The sequence below is a fragment of the Aspergillus nomiae genome (genome assembly GCF_001204775.2).
Source record: "Aspergillus nomiae NRRL 13137 chromosome Unknown contig00008, whole genome shotgun sequence".
NCBI classification, from domain to species: Eukaryota; Fungi; Ascomycota; class Eurotiomycetes; order Eurotiales; family Aspergillaceae; genus Aspergillus; species Aspergillus nomiae.
This window is the reverse complement of record NW_015378063.1, coordinates 62,586-88,774: the sequence shown is the minus strand read 5'-3', so window position 1 is coordinate 88,774 and position 26,189 is coordinate 62,586. Positions and strand designations below refer to the sequence as shown.

Genomic DNA, 26,189 nt, shown 5'->3' with positions numbered 1-26,189 from the left:
AAACTTGTAGACCATGGAATAGTCCGGCTTCGAATATGCGACGAAGAAAAAGACCAGTGAAGCAACTACTGTTTTTCAGCTCTTACGGCACATTTTATTATCGGAGATCAACCGGCAATAGTTGTTGAGACTGCCATGGCTGTGCGATGCTCGCTATAACCCATAGCTAACTGTTCTCCCGACAAGAGCTCTTCAAAAGACACACGATGATAGTGACTGCCAGCAAACACCTGTTCATTTGACAATGAATTATATGCTTTTTGCTGGAAGGCACGGGACACTGTGGGTATTTCTCTGTGGGGTTCTCTCAAGCCCCAGGCTTGAGCGTGCTTAGAAAGCAAGTCCCGAGAAGCTGACTACCAGACTTTCCAAGTCTTGGCCATCTCCTTAGGGGGGATCATGATAAGCCACCTAGATGGGGGTGGATGGGATGATAAGTAGACGTAAGCGGTGATGTGGGGGACTCGGATGTGGCTTAGTACTCTGTAAGGGAACACCCCTGGGCTTGCCCTTTGGTGCCTGGATCTTTTCTCCTGGCCACTAAAAAGCGAAAGATGGTTTTATAACTTCTTTTCTCTAAGATACGCCGTAGATTTGACTTGAATAGATAATATTGATGCACCGGGCTTTCAGGACATCCTATACTACTCTTCTCATAGCGGTATCCAATGTAAGTTGCGTCCAGCTTATGGTAATGACAGCATATGGTTAATTAGGGCTGATTAGTATCAGGAACTGGATCCCGGATCATAATATAGTAGCTCCCCTTATGATGCCCCCCCAATGGCTCGAAGTCTAGAACAATTTCCTCTAGTGTGTTCCATCCGTACTTTTTATAAAGCGGATAGCCTTCCTCTGTTGCTTCAAGAAACATTCGTGCATTCAGGGTATCCGCCTTTTTCGTAGCCCATTTCAACATTTGGCTTCCAATTCCTTTCCCCTGATACTCGGGGTCTGTGGCTAAAAAGTCCAGGACTATAGCGCCGGTTAGCCTTCCTGAGCCGAAACGAATAGACAAGAGGAAATTAAAGTGTGAGAATATAAGAGGAAAGAAGCTAGGAGAAACTAGAATACGTACTCATATCATCTTCTCTCAGATACTTTTCCCTCGAGCTCTTGAGCATATCCAAATAACACGCATAAACGCGCTCGTTAATTCCCTCGGGTAGGTATTTATTTGGTTCAGCAGCCATCTTACTGGCATTTTCCGATAGCTCTGTAAGTGAATGGGACTCTTGTTGATAACGAAGTGGGATGACCACTCGCATGAAGGCGATGATACGCCCCGTTTCTGAGTCCGTTGCAACTAAGAGATGGTATTTGGGATCCACGAATCTTGCGAAAGTTCGTGCATATTTCAACGTTTGTAGGGCCGAAACTTCAACGTTCGCAAATGCATTCTGGTAGAATAGACCCGGAGCGAAACTGGCGGTGTTTATGTGGACCAAATCCGGGCTATCGGACTCGGTCGCATAGCGGATTTGAATGGGCATTAGTAGTGTTGGTTCTTTGCCTTTGATGGGGAATGACGGTCAGTGTGCGATCTGGGGTGGGAATGTGATCATAAATGTTGGAAAATCCTAAGTGGGTCCGAATGTGCTAGGCCACTGTAATAGTACTGCGTGATATTAGATTAGGGCGCATGGCGTCTTCATAGACATTTAGAACATGTTGTTCGTATTGACCGCGGAAAAGCTTTTCAATGTCACCTTATCTCGGAGGCCGCCCTTCCTTTTGAGTCTCTACTTAGCCTCGTTGCTTGACCCCACGCTTAACTCATTTGGTTATCATATTTATCATACGTATATCCATCCCCGCACCGTCACTGAGGGGGAATTTTCCGCCTTCACAGACACTCTCAAACCGCTCGGAACAAGAACGATATCCTATGTCGCTCATTCCCATCGTGATAAATCGGTGCAAATTCGACAGGTACCCGGTTCAGCACATTTAAATCGCTCAGGCCTCTTGATTATTATGGTCTTGTGGACGCTCGTGGATATTCTTATCCTTGGTTGTAGTTAATATCTCAAGGTCACACATAATTTGACTAAGTCGATATCATCTCAATGTATCGCCGAAATAGGAAGGAAACTTTTGGGGCCCCATAACACTTGTCATATTTCTTTTTTACTCCAAGAGGCAAGTTGGAAAAGTCTCGCACTCATATTAAAGATAAACAGCAAAACCAGTCTTCTGGAAAGCGGGTGGAAGACGGTGGTTGACATTGTGGAGACTAAACGAGATGCCATGTATGACCACTTCTCGAATTGAGTGGCGTTTGAGTTCGTGTCAACTAGTTTGTAGGCGGTTGGAGATTCTGATTAGAAAATTTAAGGTTACGCAAAAGACCACAAATCGAACTCCTACTAACTACTAAGAGCGCCAGAACGAACCTCAATGTTTTGACAGATGAGGTCGTCGACATTTGGGCATGTAAATAGAGTGATCAGTGGAATCCAGTGCGACAAGGGCATGACTTGCGGGTCAAATTGAAGAAATATACTACTGCGCAGTACAATATTAGCGGAGCACAAAGTACATACAAATCTATTATTTTATTACTCTTTAGCTAGATCTTTTTCCTATTTTTTCCTGATCTTGTGCCACGGTGCGATCCCGTATCACCTATTCTCTGACGGTATATTACATTACTCCAGACTATGTATTTCTCTAGTAGAATCTGACCCCGTTGTAGTTTTCTGAGCTATATATTTATCTATCTATCCATAGCTTAATTAATAGTTTAAAGATGCAGTAGTCTCGCATAGAACATTTATGAATGAACTCGTACAAACCATATCCTGATAGATACCTCAACGTAAGTCCCCGCTAAAAGTCATACTAACACGATCATTCTTTTCTCACCGTGCCACGACTCCATGCTTTGCCATACTGTGATTGGACTTTTTATGCAATAATATCCTATTCTTCTACAGACGTTCATTTCCGGGCCCTGAAACTCTTCCACAATCAAACCGTACACGCTCTTCGTTGATTCTGCCTTGGACAGAGCCACAATTTTGCATCGGTCCCCTTCATGCAGATCATCCTGTGGGTCATCGATTATCCACCAAGACGAGATGCCATAGCCATTCCACGAGATAGAGTCGTTGAGTGTAATCGAGTGATCGGAAATCGTGGGGAAACCCCCAGTACACTTTATTACTGCACAATAGGCTCGCAGATCCAAACTCGCAGATACGACCTGCCCGTAGGGATTTGCCTGATCGACAAGGTCAAGACTAAAATTCCTCATATATGCGATTGGCTGTAAGGTTGACATTATTGGCATCGCAATCTGGCTATCCATCGAGGCCCAACTCCAGGAGGGCGTCTTGATAAGTCGCCCATCTTCGCACATATACATGTTTTTGTCAAGGATATAGCCAAGTGTCTGATGCTACTCCCTGGTGACGATCCCTATATCATACAAAGAGTAGAGGGCCATTAACGGTATAAATATCCTTGCACAGGCATATCGTACACTGGAATTCAAAACCGGCGCCTGGGTCTTGTATCCTTGGATTGTTTCCCCAAGCCCGAGGCAACCAGCCGTTTAGCTACTTTTGTCTTCAGCAAATAAAAAACATTCTGCTGTATTAGCCGATTTCGTATACTACTAATAATGAATAGTAAAGAGAGACTATCGCGGGTAGGCCAAGTAGTGGATAGGAAAGTGTAAGACGCCCTTATTATGGCCTGTACTACCTGTCGGCTTAGATTCCACAACCTTGTCTGAGAAGGTCCGCGATGGACAGTATTTCTCTAGGCTTGCGGTGGGGAAACTCAACTCCCAGATGCCATGGGAAAATGAAGTAAGACCAGCGATGCAACCGGTTGGTGTAGGTGAGCATCGTTCCCATCAGCTGGATGTAGTCCTGTTTGGACTCGAGTGTATCCAGAGCAGTCGCAAACATTCCACCGATCTTAAGCATACTGGGTAGACCAAGGTCCCCCATGAACTCGAATAAGTCAAAGCGCTCCACAAGGAATTCCTTCGTGATGCGATTCAAGGTCGTCAGTCGCACATCATCATCCTGAGCAATTTTCAAAAAGCGGCCCATTAAGTCCCCACCCAACACCATGAGGAAGGCCTCCAGGTGAACGAGAACCGTGAAGTACTGTTCGCCGGTGCCAGCACCACTGTCAATCACCCCCCATCGGATTTTCTGGATCTCCTCCGGCTCATCAAGCCAAATCCGATCAATCTCCTTCTCAATGAGCTTTTTGGTCGCACGCCAGTGCCCCTCAGGCGAGCACGCCGGTGCTGGCAATTGATAATTTTCAGAAGGTTTCGGCAGTGGAAAGTCGCCCGTGATATGCACTTGCATGAGTGTGCGGCGGGGCTGCGCAACGGTTTGCTGGTAGATGAGTTTCCCTATTGGCTCCAGCTTGTGCAGGTCCTCTTCCAGAACCTCGCCAAACTTGTTGATCTTGGCGCTCTCCGTGATTCTGCCGTAGATGAGGCAGATGGACTGGCCGAGGGAGTTGAGGAAAACCGCTCCCCGGTGACGCTGGACCATGTTGTTGTCGCCCAAGTGCACAATCCTACACGGGGTCCAGAAAGTCTCTCCAGCTATCACAACGTGGCCTAGCACACTCTTGAGAGGTAGCTGGGATATGACCTGCTGGGCGACATCGGGGTTCTGCTCCACGAGTAATCGTACCCGGAAGGAGAATCCGGTATCAGGAATATTGAATGTAATGATAGGTGATACGGCCATGGTGGTTTGTAGAGTCAAGTTCTTGGTCTCAATGAGATGGAACGGTAGTTTGTACTATAGGATTTATACGGAAGACCAATCCGCATGGTTGCTTCGCAAGAACCGTTCCCAGAAACCCAGAGTCGATGTGAAATGGCCCGCCGGAGGTCTCGACGCTGGAATCCCTGATGTGATCGTTGCACTCGTCCAATGTGACGTTGCAACAATATGTACGGTGATGATCTCCAGCCACAGACGCTTGTAGATTGTGGGGCATCATACTTTTGACCTACTCATTATTGTTACGGATTCTCACTGATCCAACCTATTGCGTAGGGGAACGTCACTGACGGGACATGCATATAGGTTAGTATGCCTCGAATGCCACTTCGCATTTTCTCCACATACCTGCTTTAATGATAGTCAATCACAATGTGCGAGGACCGTAACAGACAATGTGACGCATCCTTTCGATAGTGTATCAAATTCCATTGGTAAGCAGTCATCGTCAGAAATTGGTATTACCCCTGTGGTGGAACGGTAGGACTTGAGCATGTGGGGAGTGTAAATGTCAAAGGGGCGGTGGCCGGAACCAGACACTACCCCTTGTGCCGTGATGAGCACCATACCAAAGATCAAATCGTATTTAAATACGTAGGATATAGCTTCGGGGTATGCTCAAACGTAAAGTTGTACTAGAGACACAGTTGTTAGTACACCACAATGAACTTTCAGCGCTCAGCAATCGAAATCGAAGCTCCTGAAGAGATCGAGCTTCCCATTGTCAACAACCTCAGCGAGAGCGCGGTAGCTGACCGCACACTTGAAGACCTAGCAATTCGGGTGCCTAGAGATCTCCCTCTAGCGTATAGTCAGCACTATGGTAGCGATCGGCTTCGCAAACTCATCGCCCAGCGCGCCGGCCTGGATGATAGCGATATCCTCGTTGTGCCAGGTGCCTCCACGGCTCTTTTCATCGTTGCAACTGCCCTTCTGTCCGCTTCCGATCATCTGGTCGTCACTCGGCCCAACTATGCCAGCAATCTTGAAACCCCACGGGCAATTGGCTGCAAGATAAGTTATGTTGACCTGGAGTTCGAGGAGCAATTCCGAGTCAACATCAATTGCATCAAAGCTGCCATTCAACCCAACACAAAGCTGATCAGTCTCACCACCCCGAATAACCCCACCGGTGCCTGCATTTCCGGAGAAGACCTAAAGCAGATCGCAGAGCTGGCAAGGCGCCACGGATGCCAGCTGCTTGTCGACGAGACATACGCCGAACTAACCTATACAGAACGCCTACCCGGGTGCGCCTGCCTGGGCACTCACGTGATTGGGGTTGGCTCGATGTCCAAGGCATTTGGTGTCCCGGGCATCCGCGTTGGGTGGATTTCTACCAAGAATAGAAAGTTGCAGGAAACCTTTCTCGCCGCCAAGGAGCAGATCAGCATCACCGTGAGCGTGCTGGATGAGTACGTGGCAGAGCAGATACTGGAGCAGTGCGATAGTATCATCCCCATAATCCTTGAGGAAATGAAGCGTCGTCGAGAGTTGGTGCAGGATTGGGTCCAATCTGAAGATCTCGTCGAATGGGTGTATCCACAGGGAGGTGTGATGGGGTTCGTGCGAATGGTGCGCGAGCCTCCCGGGGGCACAACGGCGTTCTATGATCGCCTGCTGAGGGATCATCAAACGTATGTTGGACCTGGTCGATGGTTTGAGCGGCCGGATATATACTTCCGACTGGGTTATGGTTGGCCCACAGCTGAGAGCCTGGTCAATGGGCTGGCTGCCATTTCGAAGGCCTTGCGCGGCTAAGTACGGTAGCGAAGGTTATGAAACTGCTTTTCTATCGGGTATATGAATGAATGTTCTAGTCTAGTACAAGGAATGAAAGTTATATCCATCTGTTGCATATGACAGCGTATATATTCTCTGCCTCTATATGTGCTTATTGCTGTATCAAACACTATGCGGAAGCTGATGGTAATGGAAGTATATGTGTTAAATTTACCAATTTAACGCGAAGCAAGGCATTTATAAGAGCGTAGGTATCGTGATTCAAAATCCGTGGCAGTTAGTACTAAACCCGACTTGAGCTTTGGTCCCGCACAGAGCCTGCTTCTCGAATACCCTCAAGTTCGGGATCCTAGGAGCAATCCCATATCTCAGGGAGCGAGCTATTGGCAGGGGCTTGGCAGCTATGTTGGCGGTTGTCTTGCCTCCAGAGACTAGCGATTCATATTGAACGGGCATAATGAATGCATTGGTCCCAGCACCCGCTAGCTGGTGCGACGGATAAGAGCAATCTGCATCGAGGGGTACGCTAGGATCATCACCAGTCATGTCGGCAAATATGGTCTACGTAGTTCCTAGATGTTAAGCACTGGTCACCACTATAATATTGAGAAAGGTGAAATAATTTGGCCTGCTCAACCCGTTTGTGACCAGCAGGTCTGAAGGAAAATTCCGTAGGCAGGCATGGGAAATCGCTGTTTTGATTAATGCTGTTGTAGGTTGACAAGCTGTCGGCTTCCATGAACAAGACCCAGCAGCTCCACTCGACGCACCTACTGTAAGTAGAGACACCCTGACGTACTAAACCGTATCTATGCTGGGTCAAGCTCATCGGCTGTGGAATCCTAACGATCCATGGAGCTGTGCACCGTGGACAACCGATACCACTATGTGTCACCCAAGTAACTAGGCCGTATTGCCTGTGACATGCCAAAACCTGCTGTTTGCGGCCCCCTTGAATTTCAACAATGGCAATCCAACGAGGTAGTTGGCCAGTCACGGCCTAGGAAGAAGATCTAGATTTGGGGCCCAGCCGAACATGAAAATAAGGTCATACATGGTAGGTAGATCATATTCTTATATGCAAGTTGCGAACATGATATAGAACCGTGCATAGCCTGTGATAATGCTACTTGAATCTTCATAGGATTGAATTGCTTACTGAACTGGACAAATGGCTACGCGTTACAACCCAGTTAAAGTAGTTATTCCGCCGACTTTTTATATTACTTTGCTTTCTCGTAAGAGTAAAATAGCTCTTGGTGACGGAAGCGTACCTGTATAACCATGGGGTAGACCAGACAGAGTGTTCAGCGAGGGTATGTAGTCTGGCTGTGGTCTATGATGACTACATTCCGAAGAAGAAGCTGAAAAGTCCCACAGGTTAACTTGATCGAATCCGGAAACGGTAAAGGACAGCCTTGTAGTCTGCTTCCTTACATAGAGTCTGTAGGCTACCTGCTATGATTTTAGCACATTCCAACCTAGATTCCTCAGATGTTAGCAGCCCATTAGGGTATGGGAGCCACCCCTCCTCGTTGACATCAAACGGGGAAATGATGCAATCAAAATAGAATTCCATAACCCATGAGGTATCGAGCCTGTTTCTGTTTTTCATCTCTTCAACTTGTCCAGCTTCAGGATAGCATTGCTTCAAACTTTTTGAATCCAGGTAGTGAGCTTTACTTGTCATTCACGTCCTGCATCACCGCTCTCTGTATTCTTATTGCCATGAATGCCTGGGGTTACAGATGGCGTTCCTCGAAGCCTCTCATTATCGCCACAATTAGTATTGCCTTATTTGCTGGTATAGTACCTGCTCAATCTCTCCGTTATCATATGACCAAGTCTTCGCTATCAAGGTCGTCGCTAATCGACACTCCTTAGAAACCTTTCTGTATAGCTTTATTATTCCTATCCTGAGTTATATGCTAGAGGTCCGTCTTAATATTGATCCATCGGAAACCCAGTGGCATATTACTGCCTTACTGGCCCTACATGGTTTGGTTGCTCTCGTGGTTGCACCACCAATTGCCCACCTTACCGACAAGTCTCCCAATCGCAAAATGCCCTTTTTACTCTCTCTCGTAATGTCTCTAGTTGGGACATGTTTGATTGCAATCTCATTATCAGGTACACCTGCCCTGCCGCTTTTCACTAGAAAAGTTGTATTGCTTACATGTCCACAGTTTGGGTGCTTTATGTCGGTCGTGTGATACAAGGCGCCGCTGGATCGGCCTCATGGATTGTGGGTTATACCACCTTAGCAGATAACGTCAAACAAGGAGACATGGGGAGAGCTATGGGGGTGACCATGACATTTTCCCTTTTGGGAATTGTCGCAGGACCAGCGATTAGCGGAACACTTCTCCAGCTCCTGGGATACTGGACCGCCTGGACCGCTCCCCTAGCAGTTCTTGTCCTCAACATTATTTTCCGCCTCATCATGTTGGAGAGACAGGATAGTGCCACCTCTATTGCTAGTTCTAGCTCGGAGGACTCGTACTCGTCAATTGTTTCAGGAAGAGTCATAGAGCCACAAAGCCAGGACGAAACCTCTTCATTACTTCCCTCATTGTCCTCGCACAGTTATGCGCCTTTCGATGCAGATTCAGCCCAGGTGCGTCCATCTGATGGCCCTGAGCAGCGCCCGGGATTCTATAGCACTATGTTGAGAGAGCCCCGGATTCTTACAGGGGCAGCCAACGTCCTCTTGTTTAACATTATAACTGCCGGTTTTAGTGCGACCTTGCCCCTTCACATGCAGAATGTTTTTCATTGGGAAAGCATGTCTGTGGGTCTGGTCTTTCTCAGTCTACAGCTCCCTCAAGTCATCCTTAGTCCACTAGTCGGATGTCTTCGTGACTATCTAGGCTATCGATTTCTGACTACGGTCGGCTGGACTCTTTTGACTCCACTACTCTGGCTTCTCGGGATCCCTGGCTCTAACACATTTTTCTGGAGCCGTCCCGAGATCCATGGCAAAGCTGCCTTTGTTGCGTGTATTGTTAGCATCGGTGCTATTTTCAGTCTGATCCGTGGCGGGGGGCATTGCAGATGACCGGTACTTATATCTTGCCTACCTCCAATTACTGCTACATGGCTATTCTAACACCGCCATTGCAACAGGGGTTATGCATGAATTTCAATCCAAGGAACCGACAGTCTTCGGTGCTTATGGCGCGAGCTCTCGATTGTTCTCTTTGATCGAGATATTCTTCAACCTAGGATTGATACTAGGCCCTCTGCTATCTGGGATCTTGGTTGAGACACTTAACTTCTACTACACGTGGGGTTTATTCGGTTAGTATATCACTTTATATTCACCCTTTCGCCGCTATCTCCAACTATGTCTCACGCTCTATCAGGCTCGGTTTGCCTTGTTGTGGCACTTTTCACTTTTTTCTTTTTCGACGATGGTCCCCTTGCTCAGGATTCTGAGTCTACGGCTTGACGACGTAGGATCGACAACGTCCGTCACCCAGTGTAATATCGAGGATCAGGATTTAGGAGTGATTATCTACTTTGCTCGCTGGATTCAAACCCCCCCGAAGGAATTTCCATTTCGTCTGAAACATATCTGTCTCTGATAACGGATCCACACTACATATTTGGAAAGAAATACCCCTAGATTAACTTTAGAACGGTCTGTCAGCCTAAACAGACATCCCAACTCCGCTAGCAGCCACTATCGTACTTGATTTCGATGTTATCGTATAGCAGAATGATCGTGATCATCCCAAGGTTTCAATAATCTAGCTTCTTTCTTTATATGATGTCAGGAAATCAGACCCCCTTCATTTCATGACTGCATACCTGAAGATTGAACATTCCCAATACATTTTTCAGATGTGGGGACTGTCATTTACTTTACGGGCTACTAGCGCCGATCCGTAAAGATTAAAAACACATTCATGACAACAGTAGTGTATTATTGGTCATCAACGTTTCAGATCCTTTTCCATTGATATTTCAAGAATCATCTTCAATATGTCGAACCGAACTCCAAAACATAGGAATATATACGGATCTTGGTTGTAAAGATTTCAATGCTCTGAGACATTTCTCTCTCATGTTGAGCATTAGTTAAAAAGGCCGCGTTTATGTTGGTACGTACATTGGGCAACGAAAGCAGCCGCGAACATGAGCAAGGGCATGGGATCAAAAGGACAGGATTCCAATTCTACAGCTGCCAAATTCCGTACTCGCGTCTATACTCTCATTCCTGGTCTCGCGATGTCGGAATTATCTACAGAATCTTCCAATATGTGCGGCATGTTGCGTGCGGGAATAAGGACTGTCCAAAAACAGAGAAAGAGGCTTGTCGGTAATATACATCCAAGAAAGACCTGGTTCCATTTGTGACCGAGTGAGAGTATAATTCATCTTGATTTCCATCGCTCATTAGCGAGGCCTCGTCAGCTGGAGGAGAATTTCCTACACTTGTTATCTAACATCACTTGTATCTGTTCAAGATACAAAACTTGTGCATTCGTGGATACCACTACTCTTCCCACTCTGGGGAGGAACGCCATCATGGATATGATCGCTATACTCTAAAGATCCTGTACCCCACTGACCCCTGCATGCATATTCAAATTCTGCCCGGTCAAAACTATGTTTCTGAATTTTCAAGAATGTCTCCAATTCACACCATCCATCGCTCCGCGCCTCGCATTTCCGAAAACTGCGATGTAATGGTAGAGTGCGCTGATTGAGTATAAAATGTACATAGTCTGTTCTTGCCGTGCTGCGAATATAGGGATCGGGATCTTCATGGCATCTATCGGTCTTAATTTTATATGGTGCCTCGATAATCTCAATATTGAGCCGTCCGGCAAAAGGCACTACCTGGCTTGTGTGATACCTCTGATTCTTTGGAGGCCCATTGGGAGGGAGGAACTGAGAGAACTGTTTGAATCCGAATGCAGTGAGGACTGACACAATAGTATGGTCATGCGAGAAGTCCAGGTAGAGAGACTGATTGAGGGGGAAAGTAATCGACTGGTCATTAAGAGTAAAATTAGCAGCCGTTGCGCCAGCTGGATAATCCCACTTTCGATGTTCTACTCGAGCAAGGAACTCCTCAACCCAAGTAATACCTTTTGCACGTCCAATAGGGCTTTGAAATCCCGAGTATGCATTCGAGCTGATATCATGGGTATAAGCGAAGCCTTCCCACTCTTTATAGTTAAATAGTTTGCAAAATGAGCTGTACCCGATCGCAACAGTTTCGAAGGCGCAGAGAGTCTGCGCACTGTAAGTATCTTTGACTGTCCAGTGAAACCCTCCTGTTAAGTGGCGGAGGTGTGATGTCCTCTCTGAGAGATATTTGTTTTTCCAATGGGTTAGTGCTTTCCGGGCATACCCCCTGGACCTTTTTGAGTTGGGACACGCGTAGCTAGGTGCTAAAGACGTGTTGTAGCCCGGGCTCTCAATCATAGCCAAGACGTTTGCATAGCTGGTCCATTCTGGTCCAAAGAAGCCAGATAGAAAACTTTCTGCGCTCTTCAGCATTCGGTCTTGCGTAGTGGTGCGGGCTACAATCTTTGTATCTTTGTTGCTGTACAGAGATCCATAGTTGTAATAATTCACTACGCCACTGTCGAACAACTCCTGACGGCCTCGAGCAGTCAATATCGACTGACCCAGAGGAGATGACCAATTATTGAGAAAGTCAAGATCTCCCTCAAATACTACACCTTTCGCAACAGCTTCAGAGATTTTCTTTGCCCATCGGTGTAAACCCTCACCAGATGGGTATCGAGAGCCATGGCGGTGCAAAAGATGCATCTGGGTGATATTTGACCCAACGGGGCACGGGTATTCGTCAACCCCAAAGCTATCCTCGCTTAAATAGTAGGGACTGCCAATAGAGATCAGAACTCGTAACTTATCTCTACCAAAGAGGGACTCCTACCTCCAGGGGCCCATCTTATGAAAGATACTTCGCCCATCAGCCCCCAAAATAGGCTCTGACATCTCTAGGGGATTATTTGGTATGTACCGGTGTTGTCCCTTGAATGGAGCAGGGTTTGTTTGGGCAAGGAAAGCAGAAGTACCAGTGGCAGTAGGGCCTATAGCCCATGTTAGGTACCAATACACAGGATAGGGCTTATATCATGTAGGGTTGTGTACCTTGGTAACTCTGGGGTCTTGTCTTGAACCAGTCAACTCCGGCAATAGTAATAGTCGGCTCTCGATCAGCGATGACATCTTGACTTGGCCCAACAGCTACGGCACATGAGCCCGCAATGAGAAGACCGATAAATAATCGGATATGCATAGTATGTATTCCCATCTCGATGTTGAAACAAGAGTCACTGCCTTGGAAACGGCCAGGCTAATAGGAATGTAATAGTGGGATCAATATGTATTCGTAATGCTCATCTGCTTAACCTAGAGTCGAGAGCGAAGATGATGTAGACGCAGTTCAAGTACATTTTTTTTAGCTCTTTCTCCTCCCTCAAACCATAAAAACGTAAAGTAACTATGCGCATCATAGAAGACGCCGTTCAGGTAGCCATAACAGTACACAGCTTGAAGTACCGCACACCCTAGTACGGTATGGCTATGGAAGCGAATCAGAAACTGCTAATGTAACACTGATGCCAAAGAAGGTAAGACTTGACATCATGTGTACCATGGCGTTTATGGTGTTAATGGGGCTCTATATACCAGTACTTGGAGAGATGCGACTGTCACGATGTGTAAGCTAGACGGGGGTTTGAGTCCTTATGCAGGCCCTCTGGATAGTCCGACTTTTGTCTCACTGCGTATTCTGGTTGCCTAGACAATGTATGTCCTTGTCTCCATGCATCTGCAATAGCAACGGAGTATACAATGACATAAAGGCTCATGAAACACCATCACTGCAACGCAAGTATGTCTAATTGTTTTCTTCTTCAACAGTAACTAATGATGATTCAATGTACTTCTACAGTCTTTCATTATAAACATAATAATTGCCTCTTCACTCGGCTTCCAGTTATGCTAGGAAATCCTTTCGTATCAATATGTCGAATGTCGATATTAACTCACCGGTAAGAATTTGAGATATGATCAAATTGAAGTAGTATGTACTAATAAGATTCAGCCATATTCTGCCAATGATCGTTCACCAGGCGCGGAAGAAGACAGATATGCTCCTGCCGCTTGCGTCTTTGTATTTACAACCCTAGTGTTTGGACCTATAGCTTGTCTGTGTATTGGCTCCGCTAGGCTGTCCGTCATACCTGTTCGTGTGCAGATATGCTAGGATTAAACAGGCAAGAGTGACACAAAGTGTCACCAATGTAGGATGATGTAGTGTGCTACATCCGTATACTAACTGACAATCATTAACCTTTATGACATAGCCTGACTGGCGTTCGACCAGGGTATATGAGATCTCTTGACTTTGACCAAGATGTACCGCAATTGGTCAAGGATTTTCATACATCAACCAAGTTAGGTCGGTTACATTTGGAAGGTTTATTAAGTTACATTGCTTCACTCTACCTCTGAGTGTCGGTTGCTGTCCGACTTACTGGCACGCCTGTGTGGTTACTTTGCTTTATCCGATACCTGGTAGCATTGTTATCCACCGAAATCCCTACTATGAGTGATTTTCATATCATGCTGTAACCCAATGCTCTTGCCTATTCCGGCTGGATGCTTTTTGATGATTCAATTCCGAGAGGTAGAATAGATCGTCGTTGGCGTCAAGCTGCAGCACCCTAGATAACGAGTGGTTAACCTAAACCGCTACATTGCTAATGGCTAACCTTACTGTATACTGTGCACCAAGGAAACCAAAGGATTCATCTGACGGATAGGATACTGTAGAAATACACGCCTAAACAAGCGTACTGTGTGTTAAAGAAAGGAGTTATAAAATTGTGGTGATATCTCTCTTATGCACTCCTGGCATGGTCTGGATTTCACCTGAAGCAATAAAGCCACCTATCCAAACAAAGTGTGTGGTGTAACCATCACATATCTAGTAATTCATTCATCGGTGCAACATGTTCGTTTCTACTCATCTCTACCTGGCAGCCATTCTGATACCCTACTCTTTATGCGATCCTGTGCACGTTCAGTATACTCGTGGATCAACAGATGTAACTCGTGATCGAAGTTGCCATAATATAGAGTATATTTGTCGCTCTCCTCCGTTCCATTAAAAGATGATGTTTTAACCTACATTCTTTAGTCCGGGTCCGAACAACAAAATTATCTTTATTGCTCTTCCCCCTTATACCAAATGTCAGCTGTATCGGTATGTGGCTGAGAATGTTGCTGGGTATGTGACTAGGTCTTCCGCCGGACAGTACTTTACACGCGGCTAACCTTACACAGGCACGAAAAATGTGGGGAGCCATTTATAACAATTAATTCATCCTCGGAGCCGAAAAAATGGCAACCGACAAATTTCTTCCCTAAGGGTGCGAAATGTTTTGATGTGGATTAATTGTTTTTGTACCCTACGCAGAACACCTGCAAAAGCACGGAAAAACAGCTTCATGACTACCATTGCCGTCTATCTGTTTGCAACTCTTGGCTATCCTGTTGTTGGTCTGAACTTATGTTTTAATGATCATTCTCAAATGACGCCTTGAGATCCGATGATGTACTGTCTATTTGATGTTAACCACAAAATGGGAGTGATTTTTATGCCTTGGCATGGGTTGGTCTTTCTTTGGCATTGGGGATCTTCCCAATACTGTAGGGAGAATGTAAAGGCTATGGCATTTTGATCAATGCATTGGAATGGAAGTGTCACATCAAGTGTAAATGGCCTGCGTAGGCTGGGGTCCACCGGTAAATTGTCGTATTTCTCTTATCATTTGTGACAGGGCTGTCATGATAGATTCCTCGAACATCAATTACAGGCCCCAGAGCAGTTGGAATCCGCCGAATGTAACCTCTCTGCCGGCCGCATCCGTTGATACTAATGGTGCCAACAGGTTACACTTTGCATACGTATCAAGGTGTCTCGATAAACGAACACCATAGACAAAAAAATGGGTCGTTATGTTCGAAGAGGACAAGAACAGTAGCATAGAAGCATGTACCGATGCTTGTAGGATAGCTCGTGCACAGACAGAGGTGGAGTATAATCCTGGACATTCGATCGTACTTAGGGCTATTCAGAATAACGCATACCCGACAAGTATAGCTCCTAAGAATACCCGGACTCCGCGAGCTTTTAATTCATAGGAACTAATGATAACAGGTGCAGGGGGCTTGCAGCGCGATTCAAAGTAGACGACTCCCAATAGTTTATCTCAACATATACTAAGCCGAAACCATTTACCTCGTTATATACATTCTGCGTCGAGCATTCCCTGGAATCATACGATTTTCGGGTTGATCTACTGGATATAGATATCCGCAACCAAAAACTAAAGTCTACGTGGCTGAATTCTTTCATTCCGATTAAACTATAAATAAAGTCTTTTGGCTTTGGAATATACCACAGCCGAACCTTCATCATCCAATTGACATTAGAAATAGTTTAGCCAACGAACTAAAAGTATACGTACTACTAACCAGATGCAATCAAACTCAAATAAGAGGGTGAAACTCGAGTTCACATTTTAGGCCCCAGGGAACAGCATCATGCGTACTTGACTGTCGCATGGATTCTGCCAAACATGACGGCGCTGGAATGGTTCGATATTGTAGGAAAATCCCTGCAATGAGAAGCTTGATCTCCAGTGTAGCCAAGGGTTTCCCAAGACAAATACGAGCTCCGTATCCGAATGGGATAATATGACGTTCAAGTGCCTCACGCTGAACAGGATCACTGTTGAGCCACCGTTGTGGCAGAAAGGACTCGGGTGATGGGAAGATTTCTTTGTCTCGATGCATCGCCGTTAGGGATGTTGTGACTATTGTCTACAGTGAAGGTCATTCGTTGTGAGCCTTCCGAAAACAAGGGGTCCGTATCATAGTTCCAAACTTACATCTGCTGGAACAAAAGTTCCGGATAAGAATTTCCCTTCATCTGGCACAACGCGTTCTGCCCTTCCACTAGAGGCTGGGTATAAGCGATAAGTCTCATTCAAGCAGGCTTCCAGTATCGGTGCTTCGTTCAATTGCGTGAAGGATGGAAGCCCATCAGACTGAGGCGGCAGCTTGAGTAATTCCTTTCGGATCTCTTCCTGCCATTTCACTTCCTGGCTTAGATGATAAAAGAAATAGGCTACTGTCACAGAGACAGTGGCCTCTGCCGCATTAATATTGTCAAGGATTTCTGCGGCTATATAATTCTGCCTACCCCCGCCTGTGGACTTTGAACCATCTGTCAAGGCCATCAGGCGCTGGAAAAGGGAGCAAGGGTCTTGAGAATCAGAGTATTGAGCGGCATCAGAAACACGGTTATAGGCCCATTCAGCCAGATGTGTATCCGACTTTAGGTAGGTAAACATTGGCATCCAGTATCTCAGACAGGAAGAGAGGAGTTCGAAGGCTTTTGGGAATCGTAAACGGAAGGGCCCCCATAGCTGAAGGGTTTTGAGATCGCGAAGGATGCGCCGTTCTGTGCAGTCTCGTTCTATTGTTTGTGTCCCGTGGGCCTTCCCTAGGGTCAAGTATGTGATGATATCAAAGCCGTACCAGTCACTCAGAGCATATATATCACAGTATTTGCCCGAATGCCGCTGCTGCCGTAGTTGCTGTAGCACTTTCTGCACACAACGGCGAGTATACCCCTCAATATCAGGGCGTTTGTAGATCATTGAGGCTTGATAGAAGCCGGACGTAAGCTTCCGCTTCTCTCGATGTTCCTTATAGCAGAGCGTTGCGAAGATAGACTGTTCGTTGTACGCTGTAAAGTGGTGAAAATAGTTACTCTTGGCGCAGCGACCGGAAGAACCATAAATTTCTCGGGTTGCGGAAAGTGTAGCCGCTGAAACTTCTCCGGGTGATATACAAATCACCGGCCCGTATTGGCGATGCCATTGCATGATTTTGTCATTTCGTTGAAGTCGCACATCGTAGTACGTTAGGTAGATGCTTGAAATCTTGTTGATCCATGGACCGGGAATGTGACTGAGAGGACCGAAATAGAGCGGCTGTATCACAAGCCAAGCAATGACAAAGATGGATAGAATGACAGACAGTGTGACAGGGGAATAGAAGAGATTCTGGCTGAGGAAATCGACAATCATGGTTGGCAACCTCAGGCCTTATGCATTCTAGACAATGTTTTCAACCAAAATATGTAGTGCAACCCAGATTGGTGAAGAAGCTTAGCATTCGTGAGCCGTCTTAGTACCAATATATGGAAAGAAGACTTGTCGAATGGGCTCACCACTCCTGCTTCCGTTGCAGTGATCAAAATCCGCAACCGGGGGATAGATCTCTATCCACCTTGCCCATCTTAGTGTAGGTAGGCTCGGAGAAATCACCTGCGTCATGGACTACTTCCAGATGCAGAACTACTGCCCTACAAGACTGGAAGATGGATCGTAATCTTCAATGGCTCGGAAACAGGGTGGCCTCTAAAAATTGGCGATGCCAACCTAGACCCAGATCCATGACATGGCACAGCATGGGGCTCATTGCAGTACCAGGCTGTTAGACCGTTGTGTACACAGTTGCCTCTTCTTTGAAACTAGCACCAACGACTGGCTCTGGTTGATGACGATATGTCCAGATTAGCGTAACGACCCCATCAATTCAATATGAGTTATAGTAGGATTAACCATTGTCAATATCGTCACCACCACGTTAACTCCTTGCCAGAGCAAGCACGCAGGATGCCATACCCATGAGTCGATCGGCTTTGTGGCCACTAATCCGGACAGCGACAGTGGTATTCACTGTCCTAATGCACATCTCGGCCCTTCCAGCCATGAGAAGGTCACATCACATTCCATTCCTTCTACGCTTTTGCTGTTCCTCAGGATGCCAGGGTCTCTATGTAACAGTATCGCAGCCTGTACCACGTCCTGGTATGAGTAGCTTTTCCGGAATGTACATTCCCGCCATATATGATAGGCTTCCAACTACACCATGGGACACACTCCCTCCCATGGCTTCCCGCTGGCTGCATTCAGACAAGTCTCTTCGAATCGTCGAGCTATCAATGGTGACATGTAAGTCAAGAACAGATACGTCGAGTCGAAATGCTTCTGTAGTATCTGTAATATAATGGGAGAGTACAGCCAACAGTACCCACCAGAACTACCTACATCCAACACCAGGATGAGATCATTGGCCATCGCGCCATACTTGGAGATGGACGCTTCTGTTGCCGGCCATTCCGCCTGGCCCGCTGCGTAAATGGCACTATGTAGCGCTATACCTACTTGAGACGAGCTATTCAGGACCCACCTCGAAATTGCGGGTAGGTCCGTGATTTACTTTTCCCCACCCATGTCATCCCTATCCATGCTTTGGTATGTTCCGTGGAGCCGTATTGAAAAAACAAAAGACAAACTTCGGTATGTAAATAATGTAATTCTGCTACATACATTAAACTATACTGTTATACGGAATTGTTTTCCGAAGGACACCCATCACACCTAGTCTAGTTGGGAAGTTCCTGGTGAGCATATTTTCTCACAGCAGCATCCATACTCTCCACCACATGTTGTATGTTGCGTGTATTCACTAAGTGCAGTAGGTTAGAGTAAGGAATGACCGAACGATGAAAAGGGAGCTTACGCCCGGCGACCGAGATACGCCCCGATTTTAACATGTAAACATGGCCATCGGCCCGGATAGCAGCAACTTCCTCTGGGCTCAAGCCCGTGAAAGAGAACATGCCAATCTAGACACCATTAATTGCTGATCTGTCTGGCATTCAAGTGGGCACCAAACCTGCGAAACAATACAGTCCCACTTTCCGGGGGTGTTCAGGGAAAGCAAACCCTCATGTAGTGATTTTCGCATGCTCTTTATTCTAGAGCTCATTTCCTGGAGATCAATGAGCCAATCTTTGAACAGCTCTGGCCGGGTGAGTATGGCAGTAGCAATCTTAGCCCCTCTCGTAGGCGGCTGAGAGATCTGTCCTCGCTGCAGCCGAGCGAGATGCCCCTGGACTTTTACCGCCGTTGCTGGTGAAGCAGTGGCTAAATGGAAAGCCCCAACCCGCTCCCCATACAAGCCCATGTTCTTGGAGAATGACTGTGCCACCGCCAACTCCAGGGTGCCTCTTTCCATGAAGTGGCGTAAAGCCCATGCGTCGTCGTCGAGGTCCCCCGTTGCGAATCCTTGGCTATTCCATCCGAGATTGTTAGCAACGAAATTGCGCACACGTTGCTCCATCAAAGGTACTTACTATGCACAGTCGAAAAATGGAAACAAAGCATGTTCCTCGCAAATATCCGCAATTATCTTCCACTGCTCTTTGGTTGGATCCACTCCTGTTGGGTTATGAGCGCAGGCATGGAGCACAATCACATCGCCTGGCCTGGTTTGTGTCTCCAATACGTGGCAGGTCTCCTCAAAAGCTAGCGTTCGTTCTCTCGCGTTCCAGTAAGGATACGTCTTCACTTCCACGCCTACCTGGTTCCAGATGTTGATATGGTTAACCCAGGTAGGGTCAGAGACCCATACAGCAGATGGCTTCAGTGCTTGTGAAAGAAATCGGGCACCAAGATAATTCGCACCTGTGCCCGAGATGGTGTGGACAGAAACAGTTCGGTCTTTCTTGACCGTGGGCCCGAATAAGAGATCTCGGGCGGCGGCATAGAATGGAGCGTATCCAGGTATAGGTAGATACTCGTAGCGAGCATTAGTCTCTTCTTCAGTGACTATTACTTCAGCCTAACACTCTGTTAGATACTCGTGTGCACCAGATAGCGCTCAGGATGTAGGGAATGCTCGCTTTTTTAACCGCCGGTAGAACCCAGGGACGTCCATTATCATCCCTATAGACTCCAGATCCCAATAGGACTTTGTCTGGATTCTTGTCTTTGTCAAAAAGCTCTTTGAGAGCAAAGTGTGGATCGAGAGGGACATTATCAAGGTGGGAAAAAAGCGACGAAGAGCTGTTGTCCATATCGGCTGGGAGAGTAACACGCATGATGAGAGCCTCCTCTATAGTGCTTGCAGAAATTACGGAATCCTCGTTAAAAGGTAATAATTATACGAATTGAGGAGCTCAGGAAGACCGCAAGTATCGCAGTATTTATTAAAACACCATATGCGCAATAAGGTTAACAACAAACTTCCCTGCAGTCCTTTCTTGCGGGCTTTGAAAAGGAGCCCAGCAATACGCGGGCAAGTGTAGGCGAATCATCCACGGTCGAGATATTCTGACCCAGTCTGACAGCGTTGCAATTGAAGTAGTGTTAACAGTAGTATCTGTACCCACATCACATATACAGTCACAGTTACTATGCCGCAGGTGGACAATTGCAAAACTTACATCATGCAGATTTACAACAACGAGAGTAGTCGATAGTATGGAAGACCACTTCTTGAGGGTGGGCCCCCCACATTCAATATGGTAATGTTTTAGCCCTCATTACAAGCCGTACCACACCCCAACTACAACCTAAAGTAGGAGGGTGTTTAAGGTGGTAAGTAAATGCTAGATATGACTCATTGACTATGTCTTTATGGTAGGTCCGTAGCTGAACATGGTGTGCCCTGGGGTGACATGTAGATAGTTGATACCATCGGTGTAAATGCAACCTTCTGTGTGAGCAGCTTGCCACTGTTTCTTACCTGCTGAGCTTGAGGCCTAGGCGCCTCAGACTAGAGGACTTTGTGTGAGTAGGCAAATATTTGCTTTAATTTAAGCGTTAGGTGGTGCACGTCTCTAGCGTGGTTTCTGCGTAAAGGATGTGCACATCCCACTACCCTCATATTCATTTAAAATTATTCAGCACTATAACCTATTTATCCCGAAATAATATAAGACATGTCTGTCTCAATCGCTTCCATGATCAAGCAGCCCAAAGGAGTTATCCGCCTTTTAGAAGCCCATGACCAAGTTTCTGCAGACATAATCCGCCGCAGGGTCAGATATGATGACCAAAGCTTCCAAGGCATATGGTGGAGCGGCCTGTCTCAAACAACCCATCTCGGTATCCCGGATACAGAATTGGTGTCTCCCCTCAAACGCGCGACAATGCTGCCGCCATGCCCAGAGACTGAGAGATATCCATATCCAGGGTGTGCCGCATTCGACGCTGATAGTGGTGGCAATTTGTCTGACATTCCCGCTCTGGTAGCCGTCCTGGAAACGAAGGGGGTTTCAATGATCATTATTGAAGATAAGGCTCTGCCTGAGCCCGGCAAAAAGTTGAATTCCCTTCTGGGAACGTGTGCTGCACAAGCTCAAGCAGACATGAATGAATTCGTTAAGGTCATACAGACATTTAAATCCGCCTCCCAGCACAGGGAGATTATGATCACAGCTCGGATTGAAAGTCTTACTGGGCGTGTTCCCAAAATGGAGGAATCTGAAGAGAATGCCTCTGTTGAAAACGCTCTTAGAGATGCTCACTTGCGCGCCGAAGTTTATGTAAAGGCAGGGGCAGATGCTATTATGATACATAGCAAAAGCCGGCATCCAGACGAAGTGTTGTCGTTTCTGAAAACCTTTCGTGCGAAAGACCTCAGAACTCCATTAGTAGTGGTGCCCACTACATACTCAACCATTCCACGCGCAGCCTTATGTCGTGCCGGTGCAAACGTTATCATTTACGCGAACCACTTAATACGAGCGAAAATAGAGGCTGTTGCTACAGCTTCGGACAGGCTGCTGGCAAGCAAACCCGGTCTGTTTTCAAACGACACAGATATCAAAGCTTGCATTGAGGCACGGAATTTTGCTTGTGCATTACGGATTCTGTCGGAGAGAACTTACTCGGGTGGGAATGAGGATCAGGAGGCGAAGAGTTACTCTGCAGTAGCTGAGCATTCTGCCATTGAGAACATGACTGCTGTTGTCGAAGAGCTTGCCGCTGGTAGGTTGAGCGGTTGTGAAGCTGATCACCGCATCATATCGGTCAAGCAATTGTTGAAAATAAATTCTGAACAGGTTTCTGTGGTGGATTGAATAGCCTCTGTTTCATTATCCTACAATGCCATCTCCTGTGGCTGTTCTTGCTCTACACAAATTGATATGTATGCAGTAATCAGGTGCTATGGAAATCAATTTAATGGTACGCTTAGCAAGGTTTTTGCACTGGGAGCTTCGGTAGAGGAACCCTGTCTTTCCTTAGCTTAGTATAGTATGTTGGTTGCCATAAAGCGAGGTTGTACTATGATTCTAATAACATGGTTCAGTATAGGTCTTACAATAGTCCTACCGCAACATGCTGGTCGCTGTTAGTGCTCTGTGCATTCCATCTATGTACTAGGTATGGTCGATGAAGTGAAACTGGTATTGACATTGTAGTGCCTAGCTATATAGAGATTGTTCGTCCTTGATCGATTAGTATTCGAATCTATATTACAATGTTGGGAGCTGATTCATAATGCGAAAGAGGACTTGCTCATCAATGACGCTTACAGTTTGGTTCACGTTCAGGTAGTCATGACGCTATGGGTTTGACCTTCTTCTAACTTTACCTTGGCTATCACTGCTAAGTGGTTAATCATTAATAATGATGTAGGGTGCGATAGGAATGGGCTGGAAGTCAATAGTTTCTTTCTCAGCTTACTAGGTTATAGTTACATTTCTCAACGTAAGAATGAAAGCTTGTTGAAAGATGACGTTATAGACGTGGAAAATACAGCTGCATATCGTCAGAGAGTCTTGATTATCATTAGAGTACTTTAGTGTGGGGAAGTTTACTATAGAAGTATTGCTATGTGTGCTTAAGGCTTTAGCAGAGCGAAATCTTTCTACCCGAGGGAACCTTCTAGTGCGATAGAATCCTCCCTCTGCCAATTTTGCCCATATCAAAAGTCATCAAAAAGTTGATAAAATACTATGAACGACCATGATGACCAGTCATTGCGACCTCCATTTTCACAGCTTATTATCATATACCTATGCCTCTGTGCTTGTTACTTCACCTCTCACCTCGACATGAACTCAGCTACAACCGCTCTTCCCACAATTTCCGCCTTTCTACACGCCGGTTCGACGATTACATGGACTGGTACAGCGTATTTGCTTGGGCAAACGTCAGTTCAACCATTATATGGTAGAATCTCTGATATATACGGGCGTAAGCCAATTATAATGACTTCAATGTTATGTATCGTGGCTGGTGGTCTTCTTTGTGGATATGCTCAAACACCAGCTTGGCTCTATGTATCAAGAGTGTTAAGCGGCATTGGTGGAGGAGGAGTTAGCTCCCTTGTGCCGATCATAATAAGTGATTTGGTCAGTTTGAAAGAGCGAGGAAAGTATCAGGGTATGATTAGTATGGCGATCGGGACTGGTGCGATGTCAGGGCCATTTGTTGCGTCTGGCCTGCTGCAAACCGGAGCAGAAGGCTGGAGATGGGTGTTCTTCGTCCCATCAGCCATAGCAGCGATGTGCTCTGTACTACTTCTAATACTCCTTCCAGTTAAGCCTCTCGCTGGGAACTGGAAGGAAAAGCTGAGAAAGATTGACTGGTTGGGGATCGGAGCATCAATAGCTGGCATTGTCTTTCTATTGGTAGGTACTGTGTGATTCATCTCTCACCACTATGTCTTTGTATGTTTACTCTCTGATCTACGCTACTAATTTGCTATTCTAGGTCCCCATCAGCTCTGGTGGCAGCATTTGGCCATGGAATAGCGCTCCATCTGTTTGCATGCTAGTGGCGGGGGGTGTATGTCTAAGCGCTTTCGTTTATATTGAGGGTAATGTTGCCAAGTTGCCTATCACACCCATTCATCTCTTTCGGCAATATTCTGCTATACTTCTTGTACAGGGCATACTGCACGACTTTGTGTGGCAAACCACATTATATTTCCTTCCATTATATTTTCAGGACGTTCGAGGCTACAGCCCATTACAGAGTGCTTACCTGATTCTACCATTCCTACTTGGCCAGAGTCTTGCCGGTGCCTTTTCTGGCCCATTAATGTCTATATATTGCAGGTAAGTAGATACAGCATACCACTTATTTTACTTTCTATTGGCGATCATACTTAATCTAACTGTACATCATGATATGCGTTAAGATATAACCCTATTCTGCGCTCTGGGTTACTTCTTTGGACGATTGGCACGGGTCTTAATCTAATCTTCTCAACGACAACGCCAATGATCACATACATTATTGTATTGGCTATCCAAGGTGTTGGGGTTGGCTTTGTCCACCAGCCAGGTGATTACGACCTAGTCCATACCTTGACCACTGAATCAATGGAAGATATAACTAAATCACATTAGGTCTTGTGGCCCTCCAAGCCCTCTCCAAAAAAGAGGATCGCGCCGTCGCAACCTCAACGAGAAACCTACTCCGCGCTTTAGGAGGAGCCGCAGGGGTGGCTATCTCTACTGCGACACAACACTCCACTGTTAAAACAGCGCTGCGGCATATTGGGGTTTTGCAGGCCGGTCAAGTGGGCTTGCGTACATTTGAAAAGGACATCCTAGACGCTCAAATGAAAGGCTTTAGGGTTGTTTTCGCTCCACTAGTTCCCTTGATGGCCCTGTGTTTACTCGGGAGCTTATTGATTCCGGATACGTGTTTGAAGGAAGATGGGAAGGAAACCCGGGAAAGTGAAGAGGGTATAGCTCAGTCGATAGGGCCAAGGCCGTAAACACATAGAGCATTGGATTCGCTCAGCACAGTGATCGATGCTGCAAGTCTACCTGCTATTTCGCTACATAGTTCACCTCTTCTGTTATCCTAGACTTCTTGTTCCCGCATCTGCCTTTCACCTTGACTAGTAATCTAATCTGCTACCATCCAGGCTTAGCAACTTATTTTCTCTTGTCAGATGTTAAATCCCATCACACTTTAGCTGTTTCTCTCTCATCCACCTTTCAGAAGATGTTTATCTCCAACAATGTTGCCGATAATTGGTCCACCTGTAAACATGCCTATCACAAAACTCTTCTTGTCCCGGGTCTCGTCCCATATTGCCCGAGCTTACTGGCCTGGCGACTCCGGCTAATCCGAGATTCGCTAATAGTATACAGCTCACGACTACGTCACCCCCATTGAGAGTAATAGATGTCATGTATTTTATGGTTCTGGGTTTTCAACGAGTCGGGGGAAAGTACTTTATGCGGCAGCGAGATCATTACCATCAATCATAGCGTACTGGAGCTGGGTTGGTAAACTCTAAGTCTAGTCCTTGCGGAACATGTTCTAGACCTGACGTGAAGTTGTGGTTACTAGATCATCAACTAAGTTTGGGCTGTGGAGCTGCGAGATATATGACATGCATACCGTCATTAATTAGGAAATAGGCCATGCGACGTGAGATGAGCTACATCCTGCAGATCCGACCCGGCCATGTAGGTATGAGTGAAAACTTAAAGGTTATTGGATATCCATGTGGGTAGAATGTATGGAAAAGACAAAGCTGTATTAGCCAAACATCCACTCAAAAGGAAAATTCACATGAGACTAGCTAATATTCATCTCACGTTGCAAGACATAATCATCGATATGAGCCAGAACCGCGGATATCGACTATATTGCCGGATCAGGAAGTAGGCTCTAATCTACTTTCTGGAATATTTAAGAAGAACTTGCCCCTTCCACCTCCCACAGCCCGTTCATCAGATATAATGCATTCAGAATTGGTATCTTCGAGAATAGCAGGAAGGCTCTT

General features: G+C 46.2%; 8 protein-coding genes across 8 annotated transcripts; 3 read left to right on the top strand and 5 right to left on the bottom strand.

The window, feature by feature from the left end:
- Positions 1-712: 712 nt before the first annotated feature.
- Positions 713-1,493, bottom strand: ANOM_000947 (GNAT family N-acetyltransferase; the record flags this gene model as incomplete). The annotated part of the gene is made up of 2 exons (XM_015546205.1): positions 713-975; positions 1,079-1,493. The coding sequence occupies 2 exons, from the start codon at positions 1,491-1,493 to the stop codon at positions 713-715; spliced, it is 678 nt and encodes a 225-aa protein (XP_015411789.1).
- Positions 1,494-3,719: 2,226 nt separating this feature from the next.
- On the bottom strand, positions 3,720-4,727 carry ANOM_000946 (uncharacterized protein; the record flags this gene model as incomplete). The annotated part of the gene is made up of 1 exon (XM_015546204.1): positions 3,720-4,727. The coding sequence occupies one exon, from the start codon at positions 4,725-4,727 to the stop codon at positions 3,720-3,722; it is 1,008 nt and encodes a 335-aa protein (XP_015411788.1).
- Positions 4,728-5,429: 702 nt separating this feature from the next.
- Positions 5,430-6,527, top strand: ANOM_000945 (pyridoxal phosphate-dependent aminotransferase; the record flags this gene model as incomplete). The annotated part of the gene is made up of 1 exon (XM_015546203.1): positions 5,430-6,527. One exon carries the CDS (start codon positions 5,430-5,432, stop codon positions 6,525-6,527), a length of 1,098 nt encoding a protein of 365 aa, XP_015411791.1.
- A 1,566-nt stretch (positions 6,528-8,093) lies between these two features.
- On the top strand, positions 8,094-9,567 carry ANOM_000944 (uncharacterized protein; the record flags this gene model as incomplete). The annotated part of the gene is made up of 3 exons (XM_015546202.1): positions 8,094-8,313; positions 8,394-8,639; positions 8,696-9,567. The coding sequence occupies 3 exons, from the start codon at positions 8,094-8,096 to the stop codon at positions 9,565-9,567; spliced, it is 1,338 nt and encodes a 445-aa protein (XP_015411790.1).
- Positions 9,568-10,976: 1,409 nt separating this feature from the next.
- ANOM_000943 (histidine phosphatase family protein) lies at positions 10,977-12,792 on the bottom strand (the record flags this gene model as incomplete). Its single annotated transcript, XM_015546201.1, has 3 exons — positions 10,977-12,372; positions 12,427-12,583; positions 12,645-12,792. The coding sequence occupies 3 exons, from the start codon at positions 12,790-12,792 to the stop codon at positions 10,977-10,979; spliced, it is 1,701 nt and encodes a 566-aa protein (XP_015411793.1).
- Positions 12,793-16,055: 3,263 nt separating this feature from the next.
- Positions 16,056-17,662, bottom strand: ANOM_000942 (uncharacterized protein; the record flags this gene model as incomplete). The annotated part of the gene is made up of 2 exons (XM_015546200.1): positions 16,056-16,388; positions 16,457-17,662. 2 exons carry the CDS (start codon positions 17,660-17,662, stop codon positions 16,056-16,058), a joined length of 1,539 nt encoding a protein of 512 aa, XP_015411792.1.
- Positions 17,663-19,026: 1,364 nt separating this feature from the next.
- ANOM_000941 (uncharacterized protein) lies at positions 19,027-20,526 on the bottom strand (the record flags this gene model as incomplete). The annotated part of the gene is made up of 5 exons (XM_015546199.1): positions 19,027-19,109; positions 19,164-19,269; positions 19,320-19,716; positions 19,780-20,267; positions 20,338-20,526. 5 exons carry the CDS (start codon positions 20,524-20,526, stop codon positions 19,027-19,029), a joined length of 1,263 nt encoding a protein of 420 aa, XP_015411758.1.
- Positions 20,527-21,369: 843 nt separating this feature from the next.
- ANOM_000940 (putative phosphoenolpyruvate phosphomutase) lies at positions 21,370-25,166 on the top strand (the record flags this gene model as incomplete). The annotated part of the gene is made up of 2 exons (XM_015546198.1): positions 21,370-22,420; positions 24,793-25,166. The coding sequence occupies 2 exons, from the start codon at positions 21,370-21,372 to the stop codon at positions 25,164-25,166; spliced, it is 1,425 nt and encodes a 474-aa protein (XP_015411794.1).
- Between the last annotated feature and the right edge of the window lie 1,023 nt (positions 25,167-26,189).